The sequence below is a fragment of the Protopterus annectens genome, chromosome 3.part0 (genome assembly GCF_019279795.1).
Source record: "Protopterus annectens isolate FY-2018-M chromosome 3.part0, PAN1.0, whole genome shotgun sequence".
In the NCBI taxonomy this organism is placed as follows: domain Eukaryota; kingdom Metazoa; phylum Chordata; order Ceratodontiformes; family Protopteridae; genus Protopterus; species Protopterus annectens.
Window position 1 is genome coordinate 1,674,617,960 of NC_056731.1, and position 25,899 is coordinate 1,674,643,858.

At 35.5% G+C, this 25,899-nt stretch overlaps 1 protein-coding gene across 1 annotated transcript in view; it reads right to left on the bottom strand.

Moving 5' to 3' along the window:
* The window catches only part of RSPO2 (R-spondin 2), a 162,260-nt gene extending 138,092 nt beyond the window's left edge, over nucleotides 1-24,168 (bottom strand). Inside the window, exon 1 of the mRNA XM_044065712.1 lies at nucleotides 23,921-24,168. Within this exon, the coding sequence (XP_043921647.1) occupies nucleotides 23,921-24,146 (226 nt within the window). The 5' untranslated portion in view covers nucleotides 24,147-24,168. The remainder of the gene's footprint in view (nucleotides 1-23,920) is intronic.
* Nucleotides 24,169-25,899: the final 1,731 nt, after the last annotated feature.

Consider the following 25,899-nt stretch of genomic DNA (forward strand, 5'->3'; position numbering starts at 1 on the left):
TTCACCTGAAATTTTATCCCCACATGGGTGAAGAATACCTCCAGCTACTTAATAAAATCACCTTCAAGGCTGTTTACTTTAAGAATGTGTGTTTTGTCTGAATAAACAACTCCGCATCAGGGTACTGATAGTAACAGAATCAGAAAAAATTTACAGGGATTCTACTCCAGATCACTGGTAGCACAAACATCAAACCAACAGTTGCTTGATAGATCTGGCCCAAAGTGAATTTATGAAGCTCCAGATAGACTTGAGATCACATTATGAAAAATGTATAAATTCATTTCAGAGTATGTATCAGTCATATAAGTATGTGAAAAACATTTTCTTCTTTCTAAAAAAACTAGTGTGCTAATGGTATGTGCTCCTTCAAGCAGCTCTACATCAATATATATAAATTATGTTGAAATAAAAAAATAGTTATACTCATGAAATGTGTTCATTTCCAGCAGCTGCACATAAAATATATAAAATATGTTAAACCTAGAACTACAATAGGCAGTTGCAGAGGACATTCATGCATCATAACATGAAGTATTTTATAAAAATGAATCACACTTCCAAACAAAATAAATGTATCACAGAGCAAGCCAAAAATGATTCACTACTTACAGTTCCAATAAATTAACATGCACTAAATCAGTCTTCAGTCTCATACCTTGGATATATAAAAAAATAATGTTTTTCTAGTTCACACTAAATGCAACAATATCAAATTCTTTTTAACACAGCACTTAAAACTTTATGTAAGGACTATGATAAAACTGTCGTAATGCTTTTCAGGAAACTATTATAACTCTTGGATCTGAATTACATCACATAAGTAAAGCTACTCTACTTGTCAGAAAGTCAAAAAATATTGTGATTTGTATGCAGAAATGAGGGTAATGTGGAAGAAAGATACACAGACAGTTCCAATAGTAGTGGCAGCAACGGCTCTCATAAAAAAGAATTTACAGTCAAATTTAGATATGCTACCAATACATGTAACCCCATATGAATTACAGAAGGACTCAATTCTGGGTATACCCATGTTTTGTGAATGGGTTCCATTTCTGTCATGGTATTATAAACCTAAAAGACTTGGAAAAAATAAAGCATGAAAACCCTTATAAGCTATTTTCCTTAGTTTTTTGAAGCAGCTTTAATATCTCACTTACAGGCAGTGACCTAAATATAAAGTCTGTGTTTCCTAAAATGGCATCTTATAAATAATTCTGATCATCTCAGATAAAGCAAGTATTTATAAAACCAAAGAGATATAAATAGTATACTGAAGGATACAGCTCACAAAATGGATAGGATTAGTAACTCTAACAAACTACACTCACAATAAAACATAAGTAGATTAGTGATTAGGCCAACATGGAGATTTCTGGGTCGCACATATTTTAACTGTTAAACTAAAGTCATATTTTTCTTATAAAGATTATAAAAAGCACTAAAATAAAAAAAAGTTTTCCTACACCCAAGAAGCATTTTCAGTACATTACCATCATAAAGCATACAAGTTCACAACATAAAACAGACTTTTCATTTTAAACATTTAGCAAATTCTGTTTTATATGTAATATATCTGACACATCATGTGCAATCAAGGTATCCCTGACAAATGCACATTAACTTTATGTTGTTAACTCAAATAATAAGGAAAATTGCATTGCTGCTAGTCAAATTAAATGCATATTTTTGTGTATCTGTGTAAATATAGTGACATCACCATACTAGCTGTTTTGTGTGCTATATATATATATATATATATATATATATATATATATATATATATATATATATAGTTAACCTTTAGTTGTGCGTATTGCACACAGGCAAACAACAATTGTGTGAAAGGCAGTTTGCAAGATTTGCAAACGCCGAACGGAAAAAGATTTGAATGTGCAATGAGCGAATGTACATTGACATTCGCTCATTGCACATTCAACATTGTGGGGCGGATTGCACTATAGTGGGGATCGGGAAATGGTCCCTTTCCCCACTGCAGTGTGATCTTGGAGTTAAAATATTAAAGTGGGGGGGGTGTGCAGTGGGGCTTGCCCCCCTGCTTTACACCTTTTTTTTCATTCGACATTAATGCTCGAAAAACAGCGAGTCTGTTTTTCGATTTACTGTTACTCGAATATTAAGGACTATCGCTGTTTTCACTTTCGTGGTTGCGAGTCGCTCATATGAGCATTCGAACCAATGTGATGCAGCTTAATAAAGGTAAACCTATATATATATATATATATATATATATATATATATATATATATATATATATATATATATATCTTTCTGAGATAAGACCCACTCATGAAACATGACAGCAGGCACCTATTTTGTTCATATATCACCTTATCTTCTGGACTTTTGTTCTTTCCTATAAATGGAAATCTCTTTCTTTTGCCAAGTTGCAAACATTTTGAAACTTAGAAGTCCAGTAATCATACCAGTGGTCAAAAGATGCATTAGAAATCTACTTGAATAATCTATAAACAAAAGCCTGGAAACAGCTGACTCCATGGCTCAAAGGGATAAATCCCTGTCTGTGGCCCATCTAGAGGTTAGTTTGCCTAAATCTCACTGTAGGAGTTCCTTCTGGAAGATTACTCCAGAAATGGGCTCCATCCGAACTTGGCTCAACAGCATGAACCCATTCACAGTGTTCTTGTACTCCAGTGTAGCAGTTGTGTGGTAGTGTGTACCTGCCCTGGGCTCCGAGCACCTGGAATTGTATAGTGCTTTCTGGTTACAAGGGAGAGGGCTACAGGTGTAGCATACAAACATGTAAGCATTAGAAAGCAGGTTTTCTGCATCATGTCTTGCCTGTTAATTCATGCGGAGGATTAAGGCTATGAACTATTAATGACCTTCATCCTGTAGTCCAGGTTTGAATTCTATAAGCCTTCAATTGTCTGCTCTATGACTCCAGGAAAGTCATTAACCAGATAGTACTCTCGGACCAAGTCTATAAAAAAAGTCCATGTAGTTTATAAAAATAGATAAGTAAACAAAATTAAATCATGACTACCCTGACTTCACATTCAAGGATGTATACCAAAGTACAGAGGGGAAAAGGGTGCCATGAATGTAGCTCAAGTTCAGTCTGCTAGCATTTGTTGCAAAAACATAAGAAAATAAAATAAAATCATACAGAACTATAGTAATATACCACCACTTTCTGTGAGAGATTAAGATTAGAATAGAAGACGAATATTAAGGAGCCATCCTGGTCAGCCATGACCTTACCAGGACCAGTTCCACTAGCTCTTCAATTACATCCTAATTTCTGACCCAATATATCTCATTTATGTCCTCAGTGAATTGTTTTGGCTGGACACTGTAAATGTTTCTTTGACCACCTCCAGGTGAGTAAACATTAAAACTCTTCTATCTTTCTGATTTAATCTGATACCTCCCCACTCCCCCCCCCCCCCCACACACACACACAAAGAAAAGCTAAGCTCTGCTTCTTAAGGCTTTGGCACAGAGACACCAAAGCAATAACATAATTGTCCTCAAACTTATTCACCTTACCTTAAATGTTACTCACAGCTAAACCACACTATACCATCTGTCTGGGATCCATTCTGTCCTCATTACTCATTCTGGAAACAAATCAAATGCACCCAATGGCTGTTAAAACTCCACTTTAATAAAGTACAGAACACAGTTCAAAAGTTAGGTGCTTCCATCATAAAACCAATGACTTCGTCAGAACTAAACACCATTACAAATTCAAACTGTCAATAAATACCTTAATCAGCCATTTGATTGGCTAGTAGATTAACAGAATAATAAAAAAAACACTCCTTTTAAACACACAGTGTGCCAAGTTTAAAAAATGTATAAATCAATACATATACTGTTACAAAATATCTTAATACATAATTTTGTATTTTGTGATACACAATATAAGTAATTGATGAAGTTATTAAATTAAGTAACATGTTAGGATAGTAGTTGATGAAGAATAAATTAAAAAATTAAAACAGGTTACTAGCGCATACCTGCTGATGTAGGGTATTACTGGACCGGGTTCGGTTGTGGGTTTGGTCGGTGAGCCGAGGATAAATTTGGGCAAAACAATAATCCAACATTAATACACCAGAAGATTATTATTATTTATTAATATTACATAAGAAAATAAATAAATAAATAATTTCTTTAAAAAATTATAATATGTATCTCTACTGCTGCCCTGGTAATGCTGTCAGCTGTCTGGCGTTTTGCAGCTTACCTGTGACCGCGCGCGCCAGTACATCACACATCAGAGAGCAGGGCAAAAGCAACGGAGATAAGCTCTCCTTTGCTTTTTCGCTCTGTTAAATTTTAATAAATTTAACAGTATGACAAATAACTTTCAAATATAAGCAGCAGCTGTCTGAGCTCTTTCGTTATGTCTGCTGTACTTGTTAAACTAATTAAGATGAAAAAAAAAAAAACAAAAGAGGCAAGATAAGATCTCTGTTTTTACATTGTGTCGCTATGTTAAAGGAGTTTAATCTCCGTTTTTTTAAATCTGTGTCGCTATGTTAAACTCTTTTAACGGCCGGACCTTTTTTATAGTATATTTTTACAGAGACACGCGCGCTGGTTGGGCCAAAGCGCGCGCGTTTTTAAAATAGACATTGTATAATACAGATTCATACATAAAGAACTTTATGTTGTATTAACTAATGCTTGCAAAATATAAAACATGTTTTGACATAATATTTGTGAAACTGTAGGAAGGCATAGATATTAGGGGTCTGCATAAAGTAAAAATAAAATAATTATTTATAAATTATAAATTAAAATTAAAATCTGTAGCCCCATTCTTTAATCCTTGTCCTGTCATTGAGAGCTGAAACAATAGAGACACTGTCATTCAAGCCTGACCCCAGACAAGGGAGGGGGTATTGTTATTTTTAATTCAATTGATTACATCAATAATATGCAGGAATTGCTATTCAATCAGTACAATTATCTCCAGGTTTCTATCAATCAGATACATATTGCCTATCAACGTATTGACAGTTTTTTACAGGAATTTTATTTGGATCAACATATTGATCAGGATACCTATGACCTATTGACTAATGCACATCCCAGGGTCCCTGTTATATATGGAATACCCAAATTACACAAGAGTGTTTGTGCACCTCCCTTTTGACCAATAGTTTCTGCTAAAGGTTCTAAGACCCACAATTTATCTATTTTTGTTGAGAATAAGGTTAAACACATGGTGGAAGGGGCTTTACACCTTGTTAGGGCCTCTTGGGAATTTTTAGGATAGCTTAGCCAGGACATATGGAGTCCTGCTCTAACCTTTTTGACTACTGATGTCAAGGATTTGTTTACATGTGTTCCTAAACAAGAAGGTATGGAATACTTTGAAGAAATGTTATTCCTTGACTCTATTTTGAAACATGAAGAGGTTACCTTGATTTGTGAATTGATGTCTATTATTTTAGACTATAACTATATATACTTTGAGGGGCAATATTACCAGCAAGTTTCTGGAGTAGCTATGGTAGCAGTATGTGCTCTGGCCTATACTAGTATAGTGCTCCTAGGATGGGAACTTAGTTATGTATTTAACTGGTGGGCAGAACATATTCTATTATACAATAGGTACCTGGATGATATTTTTATTTTATGGAAGGGGGAAAAGGACAATATCCCCAAATTCATAGAGTATCTCAATGGGACTACTTATTTTCTTAAGCTTACTTTTTCTTACAATGAGGAAAGGTTATCTTATCTGGACACTTTAATTTCTCATACCTTACATGGTTTTAAGTCTAGGGCATTCCGAAAAAGTACTTTTTGCAATTCCTATTTGCATTTTTCAAGTCATCATCCCTTCTCACAAAAGAAAAGCATCATTAAAGGTCAAGCTATACGTATGACCTCAGATGTAGATGATGTTAAAAAGGAATTTGCTATTTTGAGGGACATGTTTATTGAAAGATGGTATCCTAGAGATATGGTTGAAACTATACTGGATGGGGTTTACCATGAGTGGGGTAAGAAGTATAAACCACTCTTTGGGGCAGGACCTCTATTTAAAGTACATTTGGGTAAACCAGTCTCTTCTTCTGGACCTGTAAATTATACACAAGCTTGTACAGTCCAACACATTTTTTTATCCAAGGGAATTAAAGGTATCCTACAAAATAACTAGAGTATATTCAGGACTAACCAGGATATATATCAGGTTGTGGGTGACCAACCTCTGTTTATTACTAAGGTAGGGATGAATTTAAATGAACTAGTGGAAACCACAACCACACAAAGGGAACATGACAATGGGAAAGGAAATAGGTGTTGTGGTTGTTGTTCCCTGTGTGGGTTTATTAGTAAAGAAACTAGTGTTACATTAAGTGAAAGAATGAGAACTAACATTATTTTTAGGAATGGAAACTGCAACACTCAAGAATAGTTTATTTAGCAATATGTGACACTTGTACAGGATATTATGTTGGAAAAATGGAGAGATCCTTAAAACATAGGATTTATGAACACACCTACGAATTAAAAAATAAAAAAGGGACTAATGCATTGTTTAGGCACTCTTTAAACTGTGTAAACTTTCACGGATTTAAACTTGGTGTCCTTGGCAGTGTACATATTGAACCTAGGGGAGGAGATTGGAAGAATCAGCTTTGCAAAAAAGGAACTTTTATGGCAACTTAGGCTTGCTGCCAATTTCCCCCCAGACTTGAATGACAGTGTCTCTATTGTTTCAGCTCTCAAGGACAGGACAAGGATTACAGAATGGGGCAACTGATTTTAATTTTAATTTATAATTTACAAATAATTATTTTATTTTTACGTTATGCAGACCCCTAATATTCTATGCCTTCCTACAATTTCACAAATATTATGTCAAAACATGTTTTATATTTTGCAGGCATTAGTTAATACAACATAAAGTTCTTTATGTATGAATCTGTAGTAACCTGTTTTAATTTTTTTTTTTTTAATTTATTCTTCATCAACTACTATCCTAACATGTTATTTAATTTAATAACTTCATCAATTACTTATATTGTGTATTACAAAATTATGTATTAATATATTTTACAACAGTTGTATTGATTTATACATTTTTTAAACTTGGCACACTGTGTGTGGCAAATATCCATGGCACAACACTTAAAACAATGATTAAAGCATGAATTAAAACCCATTTGAATAGTCCCAGATTGTTATTTTTTTATTTTATTAGTTTTCAGTTTAACATGCTGTCAAGTTACCTGCTGGTTTTGTAATTTATAAAGTTAAGTTATAAAGCAAGGTTTGCCAGGTGTAATATTTGCTTGCAGCTAGTGGTAATGTTTTTCTATACTCCTACCCCATATTTTCGGTACCTTATGAGACTTACCCATGCACTATAGGAGTACAACTGTATAAAAAAATGGCAAAAGTGTTATATTGCAAATTGATGAAAATTCCTTTTTACAAATTTGCACACTAACATCATCACAGTTTATGACAAAGAGCCCATCTGGACATGAGATACTGAAAGTTGGAAAAGTCACATGTAAATGTCTAAAAAAAAAGACATACACAGAGCTTCAGCAAAAATGAATAATATGGAGATTGACTTTTGAAGAGTTGAACAAACCCCCTTCCTTCCGAAATACAGCAGTAGACTTGTAAAGTAATTTTAGGTTTATCATGTAAATTCTTCTGGGATGTAAGTACAACTACATAATTAGAATGGCATAATTCGCGATCTGAACTTCGACAGACAAAATAATGACAATTTAAACCTACTAAGAAACATGCAAACTATACATAGGATATTTCTATGTCTCATTGAGCTGTTGGATAATTATATTTTCCCTTTGTCTTCCCTTTTTCTTATTTCTGTTGACCTAAACATTTATTCAGTGGTTAGAAAGCAAATAAACTCCTCCTGGCCCACTGCATTTATGCATCACATTTTAAGTCCAAATTTCAAGAGAAGAGAAGAGAAGGCTAGAAGATACGTTTTGTTGGTGGGAGGAAAGACTGAGTTGTGTGTAGATGGTAAGGAAGTCATTTTTTCCAAAAAAATGAGGAATCCATCCTAAACTGTATGGGTAATGGCTGAATTGGCAGAGGGAAATTTTATAAAGTTGATGCCTGTCTTAATATTGGTGACTTCTGAAATTCTACACTACAGTACAATGCAGTTCTTTACGTTTGTTACTGTCTCAATATCAAAAGCAAAGAAGGTGGCAGATCAAGAGCTGTGTTCCTGCTCTAGAGTTGAATCTGGTAATGAACAGCATGGATGAAAGTTCAGAAATGTCAGTCAAATGAAATGTCAGTTAAAAGAAGGTTGTCAGACAGTAAACAGTCAGAAAGAGAGCTAAGCAGAGGATAAAACAGTTTCTATAAGATAAGAAATGTCTAAAGCAGAGTACTTGTCAGTGGCATAGAAGGACTGAGAATATTTGGAAGCATTGCAGGAATATTGCCCACATTCTGAAGCAAGATAAAATGAATAAATAAGACAAAATGCAAAACATGCATCTTCTTGCACATTAGAGTTGATAAAAGACATCAGGTTGCTGTAAAAGGAGAAATTAATGGCTCAGAAGACTTTGCAGACGTACTCTCTTCTCCTTCAAGGGGGTCTTAACAAGAGATGGGAGAAGTATTTTTACTAAACAAAACAAAATAATTATTAGTCGGTCAAAGCCTTGGTAAATGTATTGGCCATTTCTTTACTGAAGGACCTTTTACCTTAATTTATGTTAAAGAGATTGGAGGGTGCTCCCTTCAGCCTTAATTTTGTGCTTGGAGAAAGACAAAAGAGATATTTTTGGTTAGGTAATCTGACATCTGATTTTGCTACCAGTGAAAAATGTTGCACATGATCTTTCAGTCATGGAGTAGAAACCAGCTTTTGAAAGGCAATGTTGTGCCAAACTCAATAGGATTAAGCATCAAATGTTTGATATGACTATTTCTTCAGCAGATGAAGTATAGAAATAGACGTCACTACAAATGATACAGCAGAAGAGGTAACAGCAAAGTACTACATGCGTGCTAAAGTGTTAGCTTTCTAACAACTTCTGTCATGAGGATTTTAATATATGAATATCCAGAGCCAGATTTTGATCAAATGGGGCCCTAGGCAAAGTAATGGACTGACCCCACTCCCGCACCATTCTTGTCTCTCTCCCCCCAGTTACTATAAACACTGTTCAAAATTGTCAGTGTGCATAATATTTTCTTCTTTACATTTGAAATGAAGACAGAGATGTGTATTTAATTTAAAACTTTTAATTTATTTATCATTTGTTGACCAGGTTGGTCCCACTAGGCTTCTTTTCAGGGTAGACCCTTGGTGCTATTTATTCTACTAGGGAAAATCTGGCCAAGGCATCAGGAAATTTCCCCCACTCTTTTTGATATCATTGGTGTATGTAAAAGATCTCACAGCACCTACCATCAATGCAGGCAGATAGGGCTGCGATTTGACATCTGACCTGAAGAACAGCGCACCCAGGAGTGCAGCACCACCTTATCATGCATTGTAGCATCAGCAATCCATCTACAAGTGTAGGAGAAGAACCCACAGTCTTCTGAACCACAGGTAAGCGTGTTGTGCTTCTAGTTAACACTGTTTTTTAAATTTATAGCACAAACACTGATGGCCATTTGCTAAACAAAACAGTTGCTCATTGAAAACAGATTTGGCATGAGCAACAGTAAATTTCTCTTCCCTCAGATTTCACATTTATTGAAAATGCATTGAAACTCACATTCATTGCTAATGCACCAGGCCAATGGTGGGTTTAAGTGTACCTTAGCCCTGGGCTGTTTTCAAACCATGGGCCCCTTGCATACTTTTTTAGGACCATGCATAACTGCATGTGTTATTTGATTCACCTTCCTGATTTAATGTCTTTCTTGTTAAATACAGTAACATTTATTTATCTGAGTGCATTTTAAATTTGTAGTTTTGAACATTTTTCCCATTAAGCAGTGAAACAAAATGTATGAACCAATACATTACAAAATTATACATTTCAGAACATTTCAACCAACTGCAAGTATGCAGTCTGGTAGTTATTGTAGAGGATTACAAGGTATAAGGTTTGAGCCCGAGCAAGTTGATTAACTTACCTACCACCCCTAACAAAGGCATTTCACACAGACACACACCTTCATAATGCTATCAAAATAATCAATAAAGGGGTTTCTGGTTCCAAAGCTCATATCTGTGGAATGCATTATATCTTAATGCAGCACTTGGCATTCTACATAATGCTGCTCCAATGCATTTTAGAAATCAAATGTCATGTGGCCAGCGCGGGCCAGATAATAATGTAACTGATGACCAGAATCTTCATGCCTGGGCCTCAACTGAAATAATTCAAGTCCACCTAAATGTTCGCCATTCATACAATAAATGTAAAACTATTCATAAGATGAATAATAATGCATTATAATTTGAAAACATTTCAAAATTTCAGTAGAGACTGATACGTTGCTACTGTATGAATGAATCAGGAAATGTCAGGATACCTAAGGGGTTAAAACTGCTTGAGAAGACATCTATTTTAGGTGACTGTATGTTAAGAATGAAACAGTGTGTATGGAAAAGTTGTTTCTGAGTACAGGAGAGGTGCACTAAAATGTAAAGCTCACTACGAACTTTATTGTCTAAGGCTTCTGTATGCATTGTTTACTGTATTAGTGAAGACAGGTTTAAATAATGCATGCTTTTGTATTTACTTCTTTGAAAGCATTTACTGTTTGGTACATGCCTTATACATGCAGTTCCTGTATAGCATGTGCACAGCTGGTTCTCAATCTGTCCTATTCACAATTGGTACGGACAGAAGTAATCAGGATCTAGGTTAAAAAATATATAAAATTCAGTCTGTATGCCTTCTGCGCCCTTTGATGGATTTGTCATAACTACTTAAAATATTCTTTAATGTATTTGATAAATAACAGGTGATAATGAGGTCAAGTATGTCAATTAGCTATGACTCATGTCTGTACTGTTTTCAGCACCTCACAGACATAGACTTGACTTTATACTTTACTATATTATGCACAAATAAATAAATAAGAGCAGAACTGCCAAGGTATTATACTGGTATTTAAAATATTCTTCATTTCTAAGAAAGAAAGTGAAGCTCTAAAACAGATAACATAGACATAAATGTGTGTTCTGAGTGAATATTATCATGGACAACAGTAATATTATACTGCTTTCATACCTTCCTTAAGAAGAGCTTCTTTTATTTACATTCACCAGATGAGTAGACAAATGAAAATGGTTTGGTTGAAACACTAGTTAGTTTTGGTATAAGAGGACCTAGTCTAATTTTTAGGTCCCAAGATCTGAACCATCCAAGCTTGTTCACAAAAGGTACTCCAGTTATGCATTATGCTCTAGTATTGTTTCCCTTCAGAAGGGCTATTATATGTATCTTTATTTATACCTATTGGTGTCATGTAAGTGGATTGAATAATTTAATGGTCAGCAGTTGTTTTGTGAACCACACAGGATCGACAGGACAGATCGGCACACCGGTAAAAAAATCAGTGTTTGAATCTGGCTGGAAACTCTGAAATACAAAACTACAGATGGTCTGATCTTGTCAACACAGCACATCTGATGCTCAACAAATAATTTCATGATGAAGGAAAGGTAGTTAAGTGGGCAGCTGGTAGGACTGAACAAAGTTTCTACTATGGCAAAGGACAGGCAGCCAGATGGTGCCGTATTAGAACTGGTTAAATCATTAGCACTAAGGATAGGTTAGCAAAAGTGTGCATGATATTTGCTCTGTGAAGTATTTCTAACTTACAAGACATAGCGCAGCATTACAAAGCAAAACAGCGAATAGGTGGCCCATGGCATGGGACAAAATCTGGTGTGAGCTTCATTTCACTGTACATGCTGCTTATGTGTGGATATATTTTCTGATAACAGTAACTTCTGCACTGCATTGTGACTGGCTTCACTGTCTGCAACACTTAGAGACAATGTAATGACACACTATTCACAAGCACTACCATCTTTTACTGCATAGGAATGCTTATAAATATATATATATATATATATATATATATATATATATATATATATATATATAGAGAGAGAGAGAGTGAGACAGAGACAGAGACAGAGATATAGATAGCTAGATGGATAGATAGATAGACAGATAGATAGATAGACAAATAGATTTATAGATAGATAGAGTGTTCCCTCTTCACTATCAAGTAATTTATATTTTCTTGTTTTTTCTTCTCCTCTCACTATGCAACTCAGAGAATTTAGGACTTCCATTTGATTTTTCTCCCATGCCTTATATTATCTGTGCAGTAATAACCCCTCTCCAAGTCCTCTGTCACTTCCAAAAATGATACACTGATAAATGTTGTCCAAAGCACCCCTCCCATATCTAACATCTAAAAAAGTGGTGCTCATTGCAGGTACACTTCATTCCTCTGGCATGCAATGCCTAAATTATTTGTACCAGACCAATTCATACATAAGTTGCTTATGCTTCTACTTGATATGTAATCTGCATGCTGCTAAGTCGCCATGGTTCTGTATGGCTGGTGATACCCAGGATGCTTTGTCAGAAGAACAGAAAGAGAGAGGGCATATGCAAAAGAGGCATGGTAGTCCCACCATTAAACAGCAACAAATTAAATATAGTGTAACAGGAGTTAACAAGTCTCTGAGCTGCTGGTTCCTCACCCCAAAATTATAGCATGCAGTCTTCCTCAGTGTCATTTTCATTTATTCATTTATATATCTGTTTATCTATTTATTTAACAGCAATACAATACTTAGTATTTACTCTTCTACCAAATATAAATCTTAGAATTATATGATGATGCTGATTTACTTTAACATCATGGGGAGGCTCAGTATGCAATATCAAATAATTTATCTGCACTTGGCTATGCAATGTAGTATTAAATAATGCAAAGGCTTCTTAATGTTCTGCTGTGATATTCATTGTTTCATAATATAAACTGGTTTTAATTTCTTACACCGATTTGCAATATGTCATACTGCTGGTAACATATAACACACACACACACACACACACACACACACACACACACACACACACACACACACACACACACACATTTTATGTGTGAAAGGATCTTTCCTCAAAAGATAGTAGCATTTAAATGATATTTTTCTGACTTTGTGGTCCTAAAAATGTGATGTGAACAGTCACAATAAAAGCTCATACCTTCCTTATAATACCCATTTGTTAACCAGGACTGGACACGTGGTTCTTTTTCAGGGACAACTTGGGATTCATATTTGATTAAATGACTGACTCAAGGCCACACAATAGGTAAAATGAGGGTTAAGGGAATCAAACCCTTGACCACAGGACCTATAGCTTAGGGCCTTAACCCTTTGCACCAAGTGCCACACAAGATGCCCAGTCCCCGAGTTTCACTTTGCTGAGATAGGCTTGATTCAAGGCACTGACTAAAACTGAAATCTGAAAAAGTTCAGGCAAAGCAATGTGGTCTGTTGCTGTGCAAGAGCTTTGCCAATAGTAAATTGTTAAGTCATCAACTAACTTCAGATATTGTTTATGCTACTTTTATTTTACAATATTTTGAGGTTTCAACTAACTTTGCAAAGTATATTGCCAAAATGAACTTGTTAGTGAAAAACAAATGTACAATTAAAAGCAAACACTCCTAGTTTTCAGTCGATAGCAGGCAACCTGGATAAATGCCAAGAACAGTTAAAAGCTCATCAGAACTGCCACTAGATATTTTGCTACTCATCTGTTTCTTACATTCATATACTTCAACTGGAAACCATCATGTGTTCAACATTTAATCACTAACGAAGGCAAAATAAGCAGTACAAAAGGAAATAATGAATTATATACAATCCATAACAATAAAATAAACTGAACTCAGCTGTGACTTTTATATAAATACAAGTGATTAACTGTAGCTTTCTGCATTTTACAACAATACTATATTTGGTTTAATAGAGTAAGGCCTGTTACTAAAGAACAAAACTCAGACCGTGCAGGACTAGAATTGCTATGTATACAATGTTGAGCTAATAACTTATTGCAGATTTCTAAAATGGGAAACACCTTGATATGGGCTTCACTTTCAGTTACAATCCTCAAGTGAAAGGTTACAGAAATGCTTACAATTATAGTCTGTAAAACTATGTCCCTAATACACTTTCATATATTAATTCTAAAAATTAAAAAAACACGACTATTGCCTGAAGCAAGTTTGCTGCTACAGATTTCAATTCATGTGTAAGACTGCAGCAGTAGATTCCACATGCAGTCTTAAATTTTCAGTATGGTGTTACTGATGTAGGTTCCGTATTCAATCTTTGTACAAGGTTACCCTAGAGGCTCCATATGCCATACCTGATTAAGGTTAACAAACAGGACTTGTATGAGGCATTTGCATGTATCATATGTGTGAGGCTGGGCTGCCTGTTGCCTGCTATAGCAGTACTTCATCATATTCCCCGTACTCTGAAGTGAAGATAGATAGATGCAAATATAGATATAAATATAGATATAAATAGACAGAGAGATAGATAGATAGATAGGTAGATAGATAGATAGATAGATAGATAGATAGATAGATAGATAGATAGATAGATAGATAGATACATAGATAGATAGATGGACAGATAAGTAACAGGAGTGGGAGAGGTGTAGCCCCCTTCATCTGAGGGTGCAGGGAGTGAAACTTCTTTTTTTTTTTTTGAATTGCAGTTTATTTTTCAGGCATTTGTGACCTGCAGTTTCTGGATTCATGCATAGGATTGGAAGACAAGAAATTGCTTTTGCAGAACCAGTATGCAGTCCTAGTGAGAAGTTATAGGCTCTATATATACTCCTGCCTAAATTTACTAATGCAAGATCGATATGCAAGATTTCTCTCTTGACCCCCCTATGCACTCCCTGTGTAAATTTGCTGGTACTGGTTCCAGGTATAATCTCATTATGAAGTCACTGCTGTAGGTTCCATATGTAATCCCTGTGAAAGGGTACTATTGCAGATTCTACATAAAACTCTCTGTGCAGGACTGTTGTTGTAGGCTCTGTGTCTAACACCTAGATGAAACTTTGATTGCTGTTTCTGTGAGTATGAAGAATGGGGTTATGACTTCATAGATTATCATACGGACACATGTGCTTCTATACGAAATAAACAAACTTTACATATTCTGGTATTTGATAATAGAATTTTTGTAGTTCCATAAAGTCTTTGTGCTAGTATATGCATTTTGCATTTCTTTACCTAGATGATGACGTTCTATAAAATAACCACTCCGCATTCAGAGGTGTTAAATAAATTTATATAAATGTCACTTTGCATGTAAGAAAATGCTCCAAGATGAAAACCATGAATTTTGACGTATCAGAACAGTTTTCTTTTAATTATGCATTAGCACGTTTTTTTTCCCTAAATCTGGGCAACTTTAGGAATAAAATCTATGACAAAAATATCTGTGTATAACAGCTATTTTCTTTTTTTTTTTTTCAAATATATTTTTATTGAATTTTACAAACTTTTCAAACATACAAAGTATAACAGCTATTTTCATAAAATGAAATGTGTGTGTGTGTGTGTGTGTGTGTGTGTGTGTGTGTGTGTGTGTGTGTGTGTGTGTGTGTGTGTGTGTGTGTGTGTGTGTGTGTGTGTGTTAACATTTCATCCTCCCTGGCACTACCTTTACCAGGAAACAGACATTTATCTCTCACAAAGCTTTCTTTCAAGGTCTATCACATCAAAGAATATGAATGCTTAAATATTAACCGGCAAATTAATTGCTCACAAGATTAAAAGATGTATACTTTGATACATTAGGTTATATAGATCATTGTTTGATTTTATCAAGCCACTAAATTGCTAGTAGCATGCAAATCCAGTTATTTTGTTGGACATTTAACACAGTATTTTGCTTAAATAAGTTTGAATTCATGGAGTGTACTGACTGCACTCTATAAACAAGACTGAAAATAACCTTGTTATGGCAAAGTTCATGTATAATAACCTGTCTACAACAAACAATACCAAGTCTGTTATTGAAAACTTCTTACATATGAAACCTGCTGTTAAACAAACATAATGCATTCTGTGTCTTTGGTCACCATGGCAATTATGCCCTGACTTAGGAACGGGGTTCAATCCCATCAAGGTATGTAAAAATCCTAAGTATTTAGAGATTAAACCAAGAGCAGCTGTAACTAAAATAAATAAAACAAAACTACAAACACACACACACACACACACACACACACACACACACACACACACACACACACAGAGCACATGCAGTTTCAGTTGCTTGTTTTCATGGCAGCACAAGGTGGGGTGAAGTTCTTTTTGAAATTAAAATTTAGGTATGATATGCAGCATTCTGTAACAACTTGTTACATTTCAGTAACATCATTAATGTCATTGTCTGAGAAGGACAATCAGAGTGCTACAATGTATTATAAATTCCATAATATCCATTTACTTACATGTTCTCAAAATGAATACCTAGAATTTCACTTCTTGAGCTTCACTCTCAAGGTGAATGTTTTGACATCTATTGCTCAGATACATAAAAAATGGTTATGATTGGAGACTCAGTCCTCATTGTCTATATTATTCAATATTTATGGGTAGTATCTCACTGAAAGCATTGATTGGGGTCTCTATGCAAACAACAAAGTATTCTTCAGTGGACTACCTGTCCATTAAAATGGAGCAGATGAAGTTATGGAACAGCTTAATGTTAGGAGTCACTGCAGGTAAATTCAGAACTCTGTTAAACATTAACAATCTTTACTTTGTTGCCCCGCTGGAAATAAAGGAAGAGTGGTAACATAAGTTCTCAGAATCTTGTTGGGTGAGTTTGATACTTCTCCATTTATACTGTGATAATATGCTTTACATTCCCCACAGCCAACTGCTTGCGACAGCAAACAATACCCTGATAAGCAATACCCCCTACTTTACCCCCCCCCATCCTGATATCTGCACTAAGCTAAAAGACAAAACAACATATTTGAAGTTTGCAGGTCTGAGTTATTGTTCAGGGAAACAGAATTGTTTTGCATTAAGGCAAGGTATCCTATATTTTATTTATGAGAAATGGTGAATTGTACAGATTGTTGTCTGTTTATGCTTGTAATGCAATGCAATATATAAGTAATCCATTGTAATACATTTCTGACATCATATTAAACTTTCTGTTTAATTTTATATAAAGGAAGCTTTTTTCCTTTGGCCCCTCTGAAAATGGACATTGCTTAACAGGCCAACCTGTTAAGCATTAAATCAGTCTTTTTGCAGGTTGTTTCTATTTAAAATATGCTGACAACAGTAATTATAGAAACATAACGTCAGGATAAAGTTTAAATAAATATATTACAAATTACCCAGACCAACAGCTATTTAAGTCAGAAATGTATATTTTGGTTAGTTTTACTCTCCGTCCAACAGTATGAGGTATAACATATATAAAGCATACATTATAGTGGGTATGATAACCTAGACTTTTTGTAAGAAAGGAACGCATCTAGTATTTACTTTATCTTTATTTTTTACATTTGTTAACCAAGTTAAATACATTGATCCATGGACCTTCTTCAGGCACTACCTAGTCCCAATAAGAATACAACATATACAGTGTAATAAAAATAAACACACAATATAACATGGACAAATATAATACAAATGTCCAAAAATCATGTGTAATATAAAGAAGCTAAACAGATAATGAATCAAGTTACTAATATATAACATCTGTAATTCAAATTTCTCTTTGTAAAACACAGTTTTCATAAGAAACATATGATACGTATATCTCTTTAGCATCATACAAAAAGAGGTGAAGACTAATTACGAAACAGACTTAGGACAAATTAAAGTTTATCACAAGCTGTCATTAATGGTTATAGAAAAAAAAACACAGAGTGCTGACAAAAGATTATCCATAGTACTTGGTAACCAAGGCGGAAAAATACAGTATATCAGTTGGAGCGAGAGTTATAGAAGCTGGATAATTGGATTTAGATGGTGTAATATGTTAGCATGAGCTGTCTGTAATTCTTCGTAGAAAGATGAAAACTCAGAAAATAGTATTACAAAGAGGAGCGTACCTTTGTTGATGGATTTGGTAGAAGCTGGAGAGCAATGGTCAAGGAGTTAGATAAATTATGTGCGATAAATTCAAAAAGTATATATCTTAAGGTATTCATTGTATTATCTCCTTGCAAGGCATACTTCTCAACCTCTTAAAGCAAGAAACCGGGACAAAGCCATAAATAAAAGTGGGATAAAGGCCCACAAATAGGGACAATTTTTAAATATTGCTCTTACAAACTTAGAAAGTTGACAGAATAACAAGTTTTGCATTAGCATGAATTTTCTGAAGGGTAGGAAGTCCGAAACTCAAATATCTGTCATTATTTTCTAATTTCAGTCATTAATGATTTGTTACTAATTTGCCAGAAAATCACAATTTTTATGAAAAAACGGACCAAAAATATGAGGCAGAAATCTGGACATTCTGCAAAAATCTGTACAGTTGAAAGGTATGTTGCGAAGTTAAAACATAAGAATATTAACAGGCTTATATTGTATCTGCTTACAGCAGAGAAGTTCTTAAAGAACAAAGAAGGCTTCCACTAGACTGCGGAATCCTTTATTGATTTACTAACTTGTTTATTAATTTGTTAAATGTATGAGTAAGTTGGACCAAAGATCTCATTTGCATTCATAACCTGGACTTGAGACAGGCCAAAGATGCAGTCAGTTTACAGAAAATTGTAGAAAAAATTGTAGTATAATTGATCCTCATAAATAAAATGGAAGCAGCAGAATCACAGAGCACATAAGAAATGCATGAAACCTCCATGCCACATACCTGGAGCTACTGTGGTGCACATAAACTTCCTAAATGATGGCTTAATCAAAGCCCATTTCTTTAAAACTAACAGATCAAATGAGCCAGCTACTGAAAAAATGACAACCTACCCCCAGTCTGACTAACTCCAATTTAGACATAATTGTTAAGTGGAGCAGTGGTCAAAGCCCACTGTATGAGAGGAGTTATGGGCTTTGCCACAATCTAAGGATTTTTCCCCTTCTGTAACGACAGTGCCTCCACCCATCTCCAGGTATACCAACCTCTCCTTCTGCCTCCTGACTATCTCTATTCTAAGGCAAGACCAGCTTGCACAACCTAAGGGCATATGGGGAGAAGTGATTGCTTCCACTGAGAATTATTGCACTTATGAGCTAGCCATTGGTATCCCCCCTCCCCACTCCTGCATTTGCCTGTTACATCCAAGTACTATATCCCCCTATGGACAACACCTCTGCAGGTAACACCTGGACAAATACCTTCCCCACCAGGATGGGCACATCCATCCACCCCTCCACCAGCATCACAGACACCTGAGCTGGTAAGTAACTCAGGTCACCTGCACTATACTTAGGTCTTTATCACTTTATGCCATCATGTTGGCCTAATGAAGGAAATATTTTGATGGCTGACCCATTTAGTTGCTTAGATTCAGAAGAAAGGACTTTAATTGCTTTTTTATATATAAGTGTTTTGTCAGTGTTCAGTTTTTAGCTTCATACACAGAATGTGGAACTGTGTATATGTGCTGAATGTCTAGTTAATAAACAGACTGGGTAACTGGTAAGGATGCATGAGGAAGTTAAGATGTGATGGCACTGTTTATAAAGCTTCACATACAGAAGTGGATGGAAGTGAACTTATGTTTTACAAATGCATAGCATACGTTTATAAGTTTTGTATGGAAGTGGATGTTTAAAGCTGTTAGGGTAGAAGTTCTACTTGCTTGTTTTAAGTTTGAAGGAGCTTAATCATTTATTTTGTTTGCCAAAAGTACATATCACGTGGAACCTGCTAATATAACTGTATGCATTATTAAAAAAAAATTCCTTCTAAATCTTAACACTGAGTTTGATATAAACCCAAAAGCATCGGATGTCTCAAACAGAACTTGCATAAAACATAAGGTTTCATCTCACTTTGTTTGGGCTTTCAGTATTTTTCTACATGTTATTTTTATCAATACAATACATAATTTGATTGAACAGAATTTCTTGTGTTATAAAATTATTATCAATTCCTCCTAATGCTTTGTCACAGCCAGTAATCACAATGGATCACTTATGGCCCACTGAATCATCACTGCATTGACAGTTGTATTGGCAATTAGACCGCAGCTAATCAAAGGATGGCTGGCCATGATTAATTCATCTAAGATAACATTGATTAAAAATAGTCAATTTTAATAATTAGCAATGACACAGGTTTGCAAAATTACATATACTTACCTTCCTAAAGGTGTTGCAACCTAAAAGCAAATTTGCAACATGAGGAAAATTCTGTATTCTTCCTGATATGTGGCAGATAAGAGATGGAATAGTAATTTGCTAATCAGGTGGTGTCCCTTGCATAAGAGTATGAAGTGTGCACAGAACAACACAGCTCTGTGTATTTTGTTGGTGTTGGGGGACTGCTGTTACTTCAGTCTGCTCTGAAATGGTATTGCAATTTTAGGTGATCAGATCTTTTGTTTTTTGTTTTTCTCACAAGTTTAGCTACATTTAATTGTTCTGTATCTCAATGTATTCTGAAGTGATGCCCTAAAATATAACTTTAATTTCATTTGGATAGCAAACTGTAACACTCAATGTGTATTATAGAATCATAGGAGATTACTAAGCTATCGTCATTTTAAGCCTAGCAGTTTCATCCCAATCTAATGCCATGGAAATGCTAGTCAATATCCAAAACTGCATTTAGTGATGACTGCCCATGTCCAGGGGAGTTGTGGGTGCTATACCCTGTAGGAATTTATGGTGCCCCATTCATTCATCCAGGTTTCTCTTGAACATGTCATAGAGGTGCTCTGGTTCACATGAACTGGTAGCCCATTCCAAAGACACAGCAATTACTGTGAGATAAATCTTTCCCTCCAGTATGTTCTATTTATGTTACAGGCCATATTTAGGTTCCTGGAATGGGTAGCCCTAGTCCCATTTGATTTATGGATATGCAGCAAGTTCATTAGGTTTGGGTCTTGGATTGTTCTGTAGGCCAGGCATAAGTCTTCTCTAAGTGTAGTGACAGGGCTCTAGTTAGTCTTTGTAAGGCATGTGCTGGAGTCCCTTGATCTTTGTTAGAAACCTCTGAGTTCTCTCCAGTTGTTGTAGGTGCTTTGTACAGTACATGCCAAATGGGGTGTTCTACTCAATTATGAGTCAGATTAGTGCAGAGTATAGAGGGCTTATTACCTCTTTTGCTCTCGAGGCAGTGCCTTTACTAATCAAACAGCCATAGAAATACATGATGTAGAAAGAATTAGGAATAACATATTTAGAATATAAGACAAGCTATAAATAAATTATGTATTCCACTACTGTAAATTAAAAGTCTTAAAGTCATTCAAAAATGTAACATTTCAACATGCCTAAAATATCATGGCACAAGTATATTTATTATGAAAAAAAAAAAAAAAATATATATATATATATATATATATATATATATATATATATACATATACACATACTAGTGCCAGCGCCAACCATAACACCTCACACCCTAAACCACTAAACCCTACACCCACCACACCCGACAACCCACCCTAACATAACACCCTACACACTAACCACAGCATACACTGCAACACCCAGCTACAAGCCCCCCTAACTAGCTCCCTACACCAACCCCTACCTACACCCATACACACCTCACTACCTGCCCGCTCACCCCCTAACTCCCACCCTATACACCCTAACCACCCCAACACCCCACTACCCAACACCGACACCACACCCTCCCTACCCTACCCCTAATATATGAATATATAAGCAATATAAAACCGACCTAGCTAATAACCCGACAACGCTAAAACGACAAACAATTACAATAAACTACACCGAACACACACACAAACACACACACACAGCAAACAACACAACACATACCACTACACCAACACACACTAGCCACTACCAAACCCCTAACACAACACACCACACACTACCCCACCACTGCACCCTAACTAATACCACACGCACCCACCCTCCCCTTACCTACACCACAAACCCAAACTCTACCTACACCCCAACCCTAACCTAACTCCACACCCACCCCAACCCCCAAGCTCGACACTACACACTCCTCCTACCTACCTGCTAACCCTAAACTCACCACACACCCAAAAACCCCCCTCCTACACTACACTGCACACTCTCCCTACCTGCACCCTAACCCGTATTTTACCTGTCGCTCCCTACTCCCTACCTAAATCCTCACTATCCTGATACTTACCAGGTACACATACACATTCCGTCGTTTCCTGTCTCTTGTCGGTCGGAGGTCGGCGGTCAACCGCGTTGTGTCGGTTTTCTGCCCGGTGTATTTTCCCTGTCTAATTATTGCTTTCGTCATTAGAAGGAGACCCATATATATATATATATATATATATATATATATATTTTTTTTTCCCCCATATTATAAATAGAGAAATTTAACCAGTAAATCATTCTGATTGCAGTTCTTACTCTAATTGCACTTCTCTTTTCATAAATTAAAAAGTTCCTCCATGGATCATGTATATAATGTGCCGGTTGTCAATTTTCACAATCTCAAAGACTCGAAATGGTGAAAAATAATGCCTGGAACATAGAAGGATGAAAAAAAAACAGTTGCATGATTTGAAGAAGAAAGAAGTTTCTAAAGAGAAGTGAAAAATTGTCGTCTCACTCTTGGAAAATGCACTAGCAATGACTTCATGTGGGAAACAGAGACTGCGGTTGTGCTCCTCTGCATTTTTTCTTTGAGCTACTATTATTTGAGGAATTTCACCTGTAGAGGAACCTAATGTAGATTCTACTATGAAATGCCTGTTTCCACAATCCTGAAGATTAGAAATTATGAAAAACAATGCCCAAAACACATGGGCAAAAAATTAACTTAAAATGCTTTTTGCAGGGGTAAGCCTCCCCACACCCCTCATGTGAGAATCATCCTCCAAACCTATATATACCAACTCCACAGTCACAACAATCTGAAGAAGGAATAAAAAAAGTGAATCATTGCTTGTGCATACATAGAAATCACATCTGCAATGATTTTCTGTGGAAAAAAAAGTGAATCATTGCTTATGCATACATAGAAATCACATCTGCAATGATTTTCTGTGGAAAAAAAAGTGAATCATTACTTGTGCATACATAGAAATCATGTCTGCAATGATTTTCTGTGGAAAAAAAAGTGAATCATTGCTTGTGCATATATAGAAATCACGTCTGCAATGATTTTCTGTGGGACAAAAAGTGAATCATTGCTTGTGCATACATAGAAATCATGTCTGCAATGATTTTCTGTGGAAAAAAGAGATGAAGTTTATATTCCTCATATTTTCTCTTTGGGCTACTGATGCTTGAAGAATTTTACCTCGCTCATCTATAGAGGAAGATAACGTGCCTGAATAATTAAAGCAGGACCTTAGCAGCCATTACTGATATAGGGTAGAACCAATACGTTTGGCAGTATGTTAGAAAATTTGAGTATGGAAATTTAATTTCCTCAAAACCACTGCATCAAAAGGAAAATCCATCCAAATCTAATAAACGAATCACAGCCATTTGGACAGGTGCCTCAAAAGGAATACATGCAGCAGAAACCAAATGGTGTGTGCAGATTATCTACCTACATTGTACTAACTCTTCAAATAAGTTAGCTATAGTGCACAGCAATAGAAAATATAAAAAACAAGAGGCTTCTTCAGCTAAACTACTAAGAAGTTATGTAGAACAGCAGTTCCATGACTGTTCTACAATGCACTAATTTGTTGTACTCTAAATCAAACTAGAAGAATATAAAGCAGAGACTTACTTGAACATTTATTCATATCTGGAGCTCGGAGTCCATAGTACCCCGATGGGCAGGAATGCAAACACTCCCCATACTGTCTCATGCCTTCTCTTCGAAGAAAGAAGAACAGCTTTGGTTGGCAGCCGATGCACCCATTGTCTTTTGAACAATTCAGACATCCTTTACAGATTTGGTATGGTCCATAGCTAGCTGCAGAAAAGTAAAGAACAAATGTGTTTCTTAGCATTTCTCCATTTTAAAAAGACTGCTCTTTCTGCAAAGGATCACTTAGCAATTAGCAACTGTTCTGTTTATTAAACAAGGCATCAACTGACAAACATCTTTAAACACAAATACATAACAAGACTGTGCTAAAACTGGTGGGTGAGCATAGCTGCCTAAACAAGCAAACAAACAAAAAAAAAAAAACAAGGTGTGGTACAGGGTAGTTGTGACAATGTTTTGGGTAGATCTAAATTAAAGCATGCTCCCACAGACCCTGAATAGTTTCAGCGACGGAACATGGTATTGACTTGCACATCTGAATAATTTATTTGCAGCATTTACCTCTCCATAGAATAACAGAATGTATCATGAATATTTAATCAAGATGATGTTGCTTATTTTTTGTTAGTCAATAAACAATGGCAGGATGCCACTCTTAAAACTGAAAAAAAAAAAAAACTAGGCCAGAAATGAAACAGCAAGAGCATAGGGGTCAGCAACAGTGAAATATGGACAGTTAGTACTAGTATGTTCACTCTGAAAGAGAAAAGGATGAAAAAAGATACAAAAGAAATTATTAGCCATTCATGAAGAGGTGAAGTTAGACTGGAATGGCAGATTCTGCTAGAGAAATCGACTACCAACACACAAAAATATTAAATTAGCCTACCTGTGGACCAGAGATAGCTACAGGAATATATGAAGCTCTGTTTCGTCACAAGAAACATGGGTAGCAACAGCTCATGTACACAAGGTAAGGCAGTGAAACTATCAGTTCTTAAAGTATAAAGCAATCCAAGGGAGGGATGCAAGCAATGATAATTACCTAGTATAAGGAAAATGACTGGAGAGATAAGTCACTACTGGTATACACAGGCTTTCTGAATGTTCGGTGGATTTACCAGAGCCACTGGTGACCTTTATTGTTGGAGATAAGATAAGACAGAACTCAAACATTGGTAAGAAAACTTGATAAGACAAAGAAGATACACAGCATATTTTATATCCTGTGATTTTTCAGTTATAAATCTCCCTGACATATCGGTTTGTTGTGCAATGTGCACATTTTTAATATCTAATTCTTTCTTTATATCGGCGTATAATTAGAAATATCAGCAATATTATAGATATGATTTTAAAACAGCTGCACTTCATTATTGATTTGGAAGCAGTATGCCATCCAGAACTTCAGTATCTCCACACCTAAAAGCAGGAAACAGGAAACGTCTGCTTTTTAGGGCACTGCAGATAATTCAGTACGAGTCATGTGTAAAGCACATTAGAACTTCATAGAGAGGCAGTTCATTAAAAACTGAACATTGGATTTTACAAATGTATTATCATCCTGTAGCCCTAAGTTTAATTCTTTTTGTCAGTGTGTGTGAGTCTGAATAAGTCTTTTATTTAACCAGACCACTGCTCCTGGATGCAATTGAGCTCAGAAGCTCTTACATGGTCAGCATATGAATTAAATCAGCATTCTAATACATACTTTTTCTTATATGCAAACTCCTGATGACATCACAAACACAGACCACATGGTAAGGTAATGTCATAATCCAATAGTATACATGCCTACATAAAGGAAATTATAACTAAAATGTTATTTTTTTCAGAATGTTTTTTTTTCAAACAGCTGTTTCATTCAAAACTTTCCCCACATGAGTGCCCATCAGAAGTTATTATTCAACAAAATATTGTCATTTTCACCATGTATTTTGAGTGTCCGAATTAAATGCAATCCATCTGGAATTCCATTTTACTCTTTGGTCTGA